A 12,587-nucleotide genomic window follows, 5' to 3' on the forward strand; every position below is an offset into this window, starting at 1 on the left:
AGATCTGAAAAAGGTCTGGAGCCACTCAGCTCTCACAGGGGCCAGAACTTTGTCTTGCAAACAGATCCTTCACTCAGCACCTTGGAAGCTGGAGAATTCCATCAGTCTTCTTTTCATGCTCTCATCAGATCTCTTGTGTCACTGGAGGAACTTCACTGCAGTGGTTTTGGTGCTTGAGGCTTCCAGCATTTTTGGGATACAAGGGTTGCTTGAAGGTACTTCTGCACATCTGTAGGCTCAGACTGACATCACTTTTTCTTTTAATTGTTGTATAATAATGAGGATCGTTTAAGTGTTTATCTAAGCAAGCATGTGACTGTATTTCAGAGCTGGTCCATTGCATTCAAAGAACTATGATGTCTGCAGTTTTGATCTTGTGCAACCTCCTCCCTTATAATGACCTTCTACAGGGAGTTTGCCTCTATACCAGGGCACAGTATAGAATTTTAAAGTTAGCTCAAAAATAGTCAGTTTTGTTTTCTTCACATGCAGCTTGGTTTGTGTAAATGTAGGAAGACGCAATAGTCTGGCTAAGTGGTGTTGGGGGTAGGTGTTATGGTCTTCAAAAGAACTTTTATGGCAGATAGGGCTTAAACTGAATGAAATCCTCGTGCTAGTTTCAGACTCAGTTGAGAAAAGTGCAAATTCCATGAAGTTCATGTTGCAAAATAAGTGATATCAGTCTCTACACTCAGCGGTCTTGAATGGCTGCAGCAGAGATGGGGCGTCATTGGCAGCGTGCAGCCTGCTCTCTGGAAAGCAGCTGCATTTCTCCTTCCACACCCAGGGAATAGGCTGTAGCACACGTTTCGCAGTGCAACCAGCTGGCTCTGGCCATCCATGTACAGGGAATGAAAGGCTCTGGGGTTTTCAGCCCTATTGGATGGGAATTTTTAACTTGCCTCACTGGAAAGGCTTGGTTGGAGATGTTTTGCGTCTTTCCCGTGCTGCTCAGATGTTACAGGATGTGTGCCAGTTCACACAGACTCATGTGGAGTTCGGGCTGCAGCTGTGAGCTGTGGAGAGAACTGTCCTGAGGCTGTACACGTCACCAGGAGCTTTCTGAAGTTGCCCCTCCGTTTGTCTTTGCTGTCATGTTCAGTGCAGCCTGTGGAGTTTTTAGAAGTGGAAGTTTTAAGTTGTACATGTGTTCAGTGAAGTTCCACAGTTATAACACAGGCATGTAAATATCTGCTAAATCTCTGCTTCACTGATCCTTAAGACAGTTCAACCACAAGCTCTTCTGAACAGGAAAAAGCTGTGAACCTGGTTACTTGTCCAAGTGAAGAGCTCAGGTAGCAGTTTTTGCAGCAATATCAGGAAAATCAAGGTCGTGATAAAAATTTGTCAGTGTTTTGGCACACTGCTGCTGAAAGTAATTTCTTACATTGGGATGTTCATAGCACATATGTGTAACTATATGGGTGAGGGACTTTTATAAAACCTTTGTAGTTGTTGATGTTTTTGTGTCTTGCAATGCTTTTGTAACTTTGGGGATATTTACAGGTTCAACCTGTATAACTATGAACTGAACTGAAAACTGTGAAATAATGTTGTGAACATGCAATTTATTGTTGTTTACATATGATATCTATGAAGAGCTTTCCAGCTGTTGGAAGATGTAAAGGAAAGTGGGAAGGAAACCCGAAGGAAACTGACATGTCAGAGAATCACTCAGGATTCAACAACCTGAAACTCATTACCAATCTGTATTCCATAGAGGCACATGGTCATTGTAACAAATTTCCACCATAAATAGTTAAATGAGGATGCCCTGAAAGCAAGGACTGCTTCTGATACCAGTGAAAAATATTTGTATGCTGACTTACAACGTTTGCTAAGAACACGGCGCAGTAATAACCACTTACTCCTTTGTTCTTCATTTCTAGGTCAAGATGTTGTTAAGTATAAAAAGTATCTTATGGATGTATTCTACGTTAGTTATAACATATATGCTACCTAAAGGTAAGTCTTCTGTACACAGAACATTTAATTAAAATTAATTTAGTGGTCTAATTGGTAGAGCATTTCACAGGACTGAGGAAACAGTCGAAACTCAGAAAATTGACTTTCTTTGCCTCTGCCATGCTGCATCATGTCACTAATTTTGTTTCTGTATCCTCCTCAAGGCGTTAATGATTTATGTCTGTTGTGCTTGGGTTGCCATGAGCTAAGCTGGGGCAGCTCCCTTGGCTGCTGGGGTCTGGAGCAAGGAGGTGTTGGGGCAGCTGCAGGTCTGGGTGGAAAGAGGCCTTACTACCTCTCTTGGTAATTACATGCTAAAACTAAAGCATGTATCCGTGTGTGGTTGCCATAGTTATTTGAAAGTTTGGGTCAGGCCTTCAGTAAGGAAAATATCCCAACAGCAGCTGCAGACTCACAAAATTGGGAAAGCAGCTTTCCCAAGTCTCAAAGCAAGATTTTTCTTTATTTTCTTTCCCCCTTCTTTCCAGGAGCTCCTCAAATTAATTTTAGCCTTTGGGAAAATCAAATTTACTACTTTTTTTATTCCCACCTAGCTGGAACACTGTTGCTAGTAACATCTTTAGGGAGTCCTGAATGATAAAGAAAAGGACTGGTTCGCTAGTAGAACCAATTTTAAAAAAAGAAAAAAAGGATAATAGATTTAGATTGGATATAAGAAAGAAATGTCTGGATCAGACCACAGAGCTGACTCATTGCCTTGCACAAATGCAGAATTAGGTAGAAAGAGGTACAGAGATTGAGGGGATGTACGGGGAAAGAGTCACATGGAGTCCATGGAGTTGTAGAACGTGGGACAGCACCTTTACGTGTCCTCTCACTTACTCCACCTCTTATTACATCTTAAATGGCTCCTCTTATCTCCTGAGTGGAATTTTTGATACTTAGGAGTTTTTTATGAATGTCCTGTTCTTTGGAATGTAGATCAGATTGTAACCCATCCTTATTTGCCCAAATTTTTCTGAAGTAATTCAGAGAGACCCTGATGTTCCTTGAACACACTGAACTTTGTGGGGTTTCCTTTTTAAGCTGGCAGACATTCTTTTGCCCTACAGAGTCTTAACCGTTTTCAAACTGTGGCCATGGTGAGGAGGACAAAGATGAAAAAATTTTCCTTTTTCATGGATTGATCTAATTTAGGATCCTAAATAATCTGTGGAATCAGCTCATGTCCTTATCTTTTGTAGACAAGTCGGTGCAATAATATTTTTGAGGATGAATGTTAAAAGACTGCACACAATTTTTATAAGTATGGCTTTTGTTTAAAAATACTCTAAATATAAAATATGTATCAACATTCTGAAAGACAGACCCTAAGTGTCAAGCTTTTCTTTTTAAATCCTTGGTTTGGATTTAAAACTGAAGCTTTTAAATCTTTTGCGAAACACCAATTCCCAGCTTATCACTATTGTGGTTTACAAGCTGAACCTTGTGGTTATAGTCAACGCTGGAGTTTTTCCTACCTGTTTTGGGTGGCCATTTGTGGCATAATGTGGAGTTATGCAACATTAGAGAGATTTACATTTGCCTGGCCCCTTGTAAGTGTCTTGCAGACTATAAAAGTAGTTCTTCCTCACTCTTCATGTCCTCTTATTCTGCTTGCTCAGATCACAAATCACCTGGTAAAGAACTTGGGGAAGGTTTTTGTTTGGTCTCAGTCCATTACCTGTCAAAGTTTTCTACAAGTTGCACTCATTTTAATTCATTATTGTCTTCACTAAAAGAATTGTGGTAAATGAGAAGGCTTCTTTTAGGCTCAGTGCTAGTAGCTGGATTGTCAAAACACACAATTTCACTGATCCTTTCTATTTCTGCTGCTAGACAGGGCAATATACCATATGTCCCAGCAGGTTGTTGATGAACTGAAAAATGAGATGCAACACTTTTCTTTTTTTTCCTCATAAATTTAGTTAAAAATAAATTGAATATTTTATTCTTTAAGCATGTGGGATTTGACTGCATGGTCAGTAGCAACATTCTGTTCAGTTAAGCTCAGTTATATGGCAAATTCACTCCTCTACACAGTGTCACACCATGAAGGGCACTTTTTCTTCAGACTCTTTGTCCACTGCAGACTTACTGGCCTGGTCATTGTGGTTAATCTGATACAGAAGGGCAGAACTCTGTCCTTTTTAAAATTATCTAGACTCCTAGTTTAAGAATTTTGTAACATTTACCACAGAACAAGTGTACACATTTTGGAGAAAGAGACTTTGTTCTCAAGCAAGAGTTCCTTTCTTCCCACCTCAGAAGGAAGACATCCAGCTACTTGTCATTGGTCTATCACATCCCATTGGTAGGGGCTGACATGGAATATAAGCTTAGCAAAAATGCTGAAGAGAAAAAAAAAAAAAAGGGTTATATGGATTAATATAAGATACTGACACCTTCTGCATTGGTCAGTAAATTCTGCTAGACTAACTGATTTGGACTGCTGCAGGAAATCAAGCTTTTTGGAACTGTGCAGGAACATAATTTAATCTTGTGTTTCAGATATTCTGTCAGCCAAATATTTTTCTGTAGGGAAAAACTTCCTCCTTCTCTTCCTTTCTCCTTTTCCTCTTCCACCTCCTCTTCTTCCTCCTCCTTCTTGTCTTCTTCTCCTTCTTCCCTGCCCTCACCAGAACAAATAGTTTCTTAGCAAGTGTGATGTAATGCTTTCTAAAGTTGGACAGAGCTGCAGCTACACAGAATCTTCTGTTCTGCGGAGTAGCTTAAGCAGGATCTTGTTTGCATATCAGAGTTGTATGTGCTGTTTGCCAAGGCTTCTAGCGGGCTGATGTGAGGACACAAATTTTAAAAGGAGGAAATTTCCTCAGGGTTCAGTGCTGATATTCCAGGTCACTCATAATCAGAAACAATGTTCTTAAAAACTTTATTAAAGTTCTGTCAGTCAGTATAATTATAATTTAGTCATTCCTTATTTAAGAAGAAGAATTTCTGTAAGGTGTATAGATAACAAGAGATCATAATAAATTCAAAATATTTTGAGACTGATTTAATCTCCCACCTGTGCAATTTGGCAGTAATTCCATCATAACCGATAGAACTGAGAATTTATTCTGTTTCTTTATCTCTAAGCACTGTAACTCTGTCAAGTTTCAACAAAATGAAAGTGATATTAAAGACCTCTTGTTTCATCAGTTTTGATACTGTCATCCTGACTCTATCTGAATTGTGTGCCCAAGGAATTCTAGTTTGGTAGGAATGGATGGAAAGGACCCAAGACCTTCCATTCAGAATTCAGTGTATTCCTTGTCAGCCCATTTTTCTCTTTTTCTGGTTAGTACCTTTTATTGAAATGCTTGGGCATTAAGCTGATGACTCTTGTATTGAACTTGTTTAGATAATACCATTAAGACTTTGTCTTGTGGAAAATCATCTGTCTCTGTTAAAAATAAGCAGGTTAATGAGCAACTTTCCTTTTTTTCTTCTTTTCTCCCTTCCCCCCCCGCCCCGTTTTTCCTCTTTTTTTTTTCTGTTTGCTTTCTTATTTTTTTCTATTTTCCCCCTCTTCTTTTTTTTTTCTCTTCCTTTTTTGCTCCTGTTCTTTAATTCTCTCCCTCTGCTCACCCTTCCAGTCCACCCTCCAATCTTCTACTCTTTATGGAGAGATTATTTTTTTATCATAGAGAAACAGATAATTTTCATGTGCTGGTGTCTCCTTTTTCACGTATTATGTATCACATGGCTATTCGTGAATTACTATATTTCTAAACTTTATGAATCCTAGCTCCCTTCAAAACAATGATGACCATGTTCTACCTTCCAAAAATGTTAGAGTGAAGGACTGTGAAAGAGGTAAAATAGTTACTGTTGGGCATCAGCTTTTAATCTTCATTAAGCCATTATGTGTGATGAAACAACATCACATTAAAAAGGTAAATCCATCAGAATCCCCCTCTTCAGCTGCAGTGTGCATCTTGGATGAACAGTAGTCAGCTTCGCCCTTAGGATATTGTCAGATGGAAACATTTCACTGTGAAATGTTTGCAGCTGGAGATGACATTAGAAATGATAAAAGTCCTGATCATATCAAGTCTGAAACAAGTAGGAACTTTCTGTGTGCTTTACTTCCTCCTTTGCTTTTACATCCTGAAATATTTCATTTCTGTGATGTGTTAAAGGCCCTGAGGCTACAAGGAAACAACTTTGAAAGGGTGCCTATTTGGGAGACTCTCACTAGAAAGGCTTTTCAGCATGTGTGCAACAAAAAGAATTAACCCCTGAGAGAACAGTGGAGTCAGGGGTGACAGGGGTACAAAGCCATGGGCTGTGTTTCCTTCTGAGGACAGGAACAGCTGCTGTGAGGTGAGGCAAGGTGTGAACTCCAGCAGCTCCCCTGCATTCAGAATTTTGGCCAGTGAGATGAAAAATCATCATTTTTCCCTCAGAGTGGTCTTCCTCCTGTGAATTGAAGAAACAGCTCTTACAGATCATCTGTCACCTAAAATTTCAGACCAGTTTCCAAAGGTTAATTACTTGGTGATCATAACAAATGGAGAAAATAAATCAGAATTAAATTTTCCCTAAGAGAAATGTTCTCCATCATCAGCGAAAGATGCACTAGAATTGATACAAACTCCTTTTCAGCTTATACTCCCCAGTCTTGTTAAAAATCAGTTAAGGTTTGTGGATTTCAGGCTTTACATTAGTAAATCATTAATTAACAATGAAATAGATATTTTTCTGATTTTGCTGTTACACTAATGTGATTTCTTCTTTCTCTCTCCTCACTCTCTCCATTTTTTCTAGTTAAAGCAGAAAAAAAAACCCTGGTCAAGGGATCTCTCTCTGGAACTTCAGTCCTGCCGTGCTTCTTTTCAACCACACCCACCATCTCCTCCAGCTACGCCGCCGAGTACCTCCGGATCAAATGGTCCAAGGTGGAACTGGACAGAAGCGGGAAGGATGCCAAGGAAACCACAGTCCTGGTGGCCCAAAATGGCAACATCAAAATAGGCCAGAGCTACAAGGACAGAGTGTCTGTCCCGAGCAATTCCGAGGAGACCGGGGACGCCTCGCTGACTTTCTCCAAGCTGCGTGCCAGCGACGCTGGGGTCTATCGCTGCGACGTCATGTATGGAGTGGAGGACACCCAGGGCATCGTCTCTCTGGCTGTTGAGGGTAAGGATCTTATTTGTATTTCATTTGTAGCCAACAGTGATTCCAGTTAAAGCACCGAAACTTAGTAATTAACACAAAACTAGAGAGGATTTAAAGGAGTGTCTTTAATGATTTGCCCTTTGAGTAGGGTGAAAAGAAGTAATTTATGATGGAAAGGATGAACACTTAGGATGAAAACAATCCACTGAAGCTGTGGTTGGCCTGTCTATATAGTTTGATATCTCATAGTTTGATATCTCAAACTATGCCACCAAAAGTGAGAGCCATTCTTTCAGGGAAGGGAGCATCAAACATGAAGGAAGTGCTTCTTTTTGACCAGTAATAACTTTTGGACTGGAAGAAGGAAAACTCTTCTGGGTTAAGCTGCAAGAAAAGAAGTAGGGAGATGTTTGCTAAATGTGGGGCAGGCAATGATAAGAGTTTGCTTGTCATCTCTATTAGGAAGTAGCCTCCAGAATTTTGAAAGGGAGAAGTCTATGTGTTGAAAGACAGAAGAGACAGGAGTTTCAAAACGGTTTGTGTTGTAGAAGACATCTAAGATAATCAAGTCCAAGCATTAACCCAGCACTGCCATGTTCACTACTAATCCAGGACCCCCTATGCCACATTCAAACAGTTTTGGAACTCTCCCAGGGATGATGACACCCCCACTTCCCTGGGAAGTGTGTTCCAACGTCTGACCACCCTTTCAGTGAAGTTTTATTTCCTGATGTCCAACCTGAGCCTCCCCTAGCCCAGCCTGAGGCTGTTCCCTCTCCTCCTGTCCCTGTTCCCTGGGAGCAGAGCCCAACACCCCCTGGCTGTCCCCTCCTGTCAGGGAGTTGTGCAGAGCCAGAAGGTCCCTCCTGAGCCTCCTTTTCTCCAGGCTGAGCCCCTTTCCCAGCTCCCTCAACTGCTCCTGGTGCTCCAGACACTTTCCCAGCTCTGTTCCATTCCTTGACATGCTTTGGCCCCTCAGTTTGTTGTTGGGAGGGGCCCAGAGCAGCCCCCAGGATTCGAGGTGGTCCCTCAGCAGTGCCAGCACAGGGACGGTCACTGCCCTGTGGCTGCGACAACTCAGGTGCCGTTGGCCTCTTCCCCCTGTGGACACCTCTGGGGTCATGTCCAGCTGCTGTCACCAACACTCCCAGGGCCTTTCCCATCTTTCCAGCCCCTCTGCCCCAGCCTGGATTGTTCAATGTGTTTAAGCAAAACAAAAGAGTGAGTGGCCAAAGGAGCATGTGATGTGTAGGTGTTTCTCCCCTCGGAACCTACTTGTGGAGTGTGGCACAGAGGCTGCTCCAGAGCTCTGTTGGGCTGGCACTGAGCCTGAGCTAACAGGGTGTGCTGAAAGGCAGGGCATTAACCCAGGCTCTGTGTCATGCACAGGCAATTTCTGGCCCCAGGTTTCCACCTGTGCTTAGAACAACACTGAGCTGTGTGGATGGATTTCCTCGTAGCAGCCCTGCTTTGTGCCCTGCCTTGCCCACCCCTTTGCAGCTCCATGTTTTTTGGAAGTTCAGTATTTGTTCAGGGGGATGAATCCCAAAACAAACATTAATATCTGCTGCTGGAAATCACGACTTTGACTAAGGCTTTTTTGGTGAGCTTAATAATGTATTGTTCTTCGAGCCTACCTAGCCTAATGTGAACAGTCTGTTGGCATTGATTTGACCAAAGAATTCAAAGGTGTGGCCTTAATTTGGAAATACAGTACATCAGTGTAGCCATTGAGGTCTGCATAACTTCATAAACTGTTAGGTCCTAATAACAAAAGCAAAAGAAATCCTGGTTTGAACATTACTTTTCATAACGAGTGTACCTGGCATTCTTTACCCCTTTTCAAGTGTTCCATTGACTACATATCTATATCCAGGAGCAGCAGATGTTTATGACAATATCAGATGTTTTATGGTGATACTGTAGCTTTTGTAGTTGCTGCTCCTGCAAAAACACTGCAAAGTGTTGAACTGATTAGATTTACGATTTTACCTCAATGAAAATTTCACTCCATTTTCTTTCTACAACTGTTCTTTTCCATGGCTACTTTAATGTCAGAATTTTGGGAGAGGAAAAAGCCTAAGTCTTGATCCAAATGGAAAATTGGTTTGCTAGACCATCATTTGTGCCATCCATTCTCAGTTTTCTCCATTATGAAAACAAATGGCCTTCATTAGACTCATGAGAGCTTCATGTCAATGTTGCTGCTCAAATCATCTGCTCTGTTCTTTATTTTTTTTTATGATTTCAGCTTTTATTTATAAACAAACAAAAAAACCCCATTACTCATGAACACAAATTATCTCTGTTGTTTCTTTTTGAACCTGCACCCCAAAGTGACACCATTTGAAGAGATGTGATTCCCTGTACTCCCCCCTTGTGCATTCTGCAGTGCCTGTCCTGACTGGGGTGCAGGGAGGTATTTCCATGTTAACTGAGGTAATTCCAGAGCTGAGGGATAGCCTGGTTCAGCACTGTGCTTTGGTCAGCTCTCCTGGGTGGAGCTGGGTTGCTGAAGCTCTAGTAAAATTATCACCAGTTTTTTAATTCTGCTCATTTTATGCCCAAATTAAGTAGGCCAAAACTTTTCAGCAGAGTTCTGCTGAAGCAGGTGTAATTCCTCTTTTGCCATTATGATAAATTTATGGGGGTTTTTAAATGCTTCTTTGAGTATTTTTAAACTAATTCAGGACTTTTGTTCTAGGTGTTTTCAGGGTCTCAGTTTGTTTTATGGACACTTCCTAATTTTAAACTTTCAAACAAAAAGCATAATGCAGCATCAATGACGCCAGGAAGATAAGATTAGACAGCTGGCCTGCTTGTTTTTGAAATTAACCTTTGTAGCATAATAGATAGCTGGGAGAGCTACCTTGAATAAAATTAATGTAATTGCCATTTCTCTCCTTCAGGTATGCTGGGAATACAGAACTGCTATTCAACATATTGTACATCAAATAAAAGTATTTTACCAGTGATGGAATGTATTGTGAATGAAAAATGGGATTTCTGAGGAAGGATAACTTTCTCAGCAGCATACAGAATTTTCCAGGTTAAGCTGAATAGTGGGTATTAGTCATTGAAAGTAGAATTTCTAATGCCTAATTGTTTATTTTGTCTGGGTCTCAAGCCCAAGACTGTATAGAAGTTGTAACTGTGAATCCATTTTTTTTTCTGTTTAGCTATCACAACAGACAAACTGGATAACTTTTGGCAAATATCCAGTTAAATTGCTATTTTAGGGGCTAAATGAACTTCTGAAGTCACATTCATATGTTATTAGCATCAAACTGTTCAGACAAAAGATCTGGCTGTCCCAGAGTCCTATTCCAATGAAAGCAGCTGATATCAAAGTGCACACTTAAGCATTTACCCTCTTGATGTCAGAGACCTGTCACCCACGGAATTACCCACACAGAGACTTTTGTTATTCTGTCCTGTTCAGATATGTATTTGGTTTTTCCCATTTGTTTTTTGAATGTCTGTAGATTTTTATTATCCATGGGTGGATTCCTGGTTAAGTCACCGCTTAACCTCTGCTGGTTAACTTAGTTATCATTTACAAGGAAGATACATTTCATCACACACATTGCCTTTGTCTCTGCAGTGCCTATTTCTGCTACATCCTTTTTTGACAAGTAAAAGTTTTCTAAACAACGACAGGATCTTGGAAATTGGTGTAATTCTGTGGCCTTCCTGTGCCTTGGTTATAGGAATTAAAGATTCCAGCTACTTGGGTATCAATAGCTGCTTATATTTGGAAATAGATGGTGTTTAAGGTCCCTTCCATCCCAATCTGTTTCATGATTCTGGCTCAGAGGCATCATCAAGACACTGTGAGTTCACATGGGATCCTTTATCTGCTGAGAAGTTCTTATCTGTGTGTGCATCAAACAGAGAGCAAATATTTTGATCTGAATATCCATTTAAATGTCTCATCTTAAAGCAAATAACCTGAATTGGGTTGTTTAATTCTAGGAGTGTGAGCAGTTGTGTTTTGGCTGAAGTGGCTCTGTGTGCACAGCCCTGGGGATCTGGGAAAGTCACAGCAAAGTGCAGGAGGAGTTTGACATGTTGGGTTACTTGATCCAGTTTCCCTTTGTCATTGCAAATCTCCATGTTCTGTGCTGAGCCATGTGTACAAACTCAGCAGAGAACACCCATCCACAGGGGCCTGGTGCTTTCCACACTTCACCCCTGAGATCAGGGTTACTATTTTGCATTTTACACTTGCTAAGGGTGTAAGAGGAAGCAGGGAAACACTCAATTTTTAGCCCATGCAGGAAGTTTGGGTCAGCCAGTTGCCTTCCTTACTCATTTATCACACCTGCAGGGCTGTCTTTGGGGCAGGCAGCTCTGGAGGATCACTGAAGGGGCACTTTCCTCACCCTGGATACCCCCTTTCCTGTTACTGATCATGGACCATTCTTTCCTGACACCCTGGTTGCTGCTATTACACAGACCTCCCAGACAGGGATGTTTTGTGTTCAAAATGGATCTAACAGCATGGGAGTCTTAGATGCTTCAGCTTCTCACAAGGAGAGGAATCAAGAAGGTTAGAATATTGACTTGGAAGGGACCCACTAGGCACATCCAAGTCCAATCCTGGATATGTAGAACAAGTCTTTCATACTAATTTTCACTTCCACGTTTTTCTTCTCTGCCTTCTGTGCATGTTCCTCCAAAATTTTCCCTTTGTCTCAGAAGCAGCTCTTCCTTTGTCAGATTGTGTAATTTGATCTCTCTACAGCATTTTGTGCTTTTCTTCTAACCTTTTTTGGTATTACTAAGCCCACCATTCAAACTGTCTCACACTGGGAGTCCTTGGCCTTTCAACCTTTGGATATTCCTGGGTGAGGTAAGCTCTCTGCATTAAATATCCCTGGTCACCAATTAGGGAAATTTAGAGATAACTCTTTTAGACTCAACTTACACCCTTCAGGCAAAGTTATCTTGGGTGACTTGAATTCCAGAAAGGATTTTATAAAAAGTATTGCTGTACCTTTCTGTGTCCACATTTATTCCTTCTATCTAGTTGTAATGAAGTCCACTTTTATAAAATACACTTGAGCTACCTTGTAAAAATCTGATTTAGAAATGAAATGACACAGTACTTTTCATTCTGGAACATTTCTGAATATTTAATTAAATACTTGTTTTGTGTGGTTCCATGGTATTAGGCAATTAAAAAGAGCATGTATGATTGATCCAATGTATTCAAAATTAAGAAGTCTGAACAAACCACTCTTTTGAGTTGATTTTTTGTTTTCCTCCTTGGACATAATTGGATTTAAAGGGATTAAAGTGGCAAATGGGATCCTTCTAGTTTACTTACTCTTTTGTCATAGCTTCTCAGTGAATATTTTTTTTTGCAAAGTGAGAGCACTTTATTGTTTTCTAATTAATATTTTGAGAATTCACTCATTTCATGGGACTCATTTTCTCAGTTTCTGTTTGATTCTGCTGCATATCTGAAAGACTTATTTTTTACCTCCAATTTT

The 12,587-nt window shown here is 40.6% G+C and overlaps 1 protein-coding gene across 3 annotated transcripts in view; it reads left to right on the forward strand.

Annotated features, from left to right (window-relative positions):
* The window catches only part of VCAN (versican), a 99,392-nt gene that overhangs the window by 6,425 nt on the left and 80,380 nt on the right, over positions 1 to 12,587 (forward strand). For all 3 annotated transcript variants that reach the window (XM_063423698.1, XM_063423699.1, XM_063423700.1), the window contains exons 2-3: positions 1,890 to 1,965; positions 6,739 to 7,110. In XM_063423698.1, the coding sequence (XP_063279768.1) occupies positions 1,896 to 1,965; positions 6,739 to 7,110 (442 nt within the window). In that variant the 5' untranslated portion in view covers positions 1,890 to 1,895. The remainder of the gene's footprint in view (positions 1 to 1,889; positions 1,966 to 6,738; positions 7,111 to 12,587) is intronic.

The sequence above is a fragment of the Prinia subflava genome, chromosome Z, assembly GCF_021018805.1.
Source record: "Prinia subflava isolate CZ2003 ecotype Zambia chromosome Z, Cam_Psub_1.2, whole genome shotgun sequence".
Taxonomy (NCBI): Eukaryota; Metazoa; Chordata; class Aves; order Passeriformes; family Cisticolidae; genus Prinia; species Prinia subflava.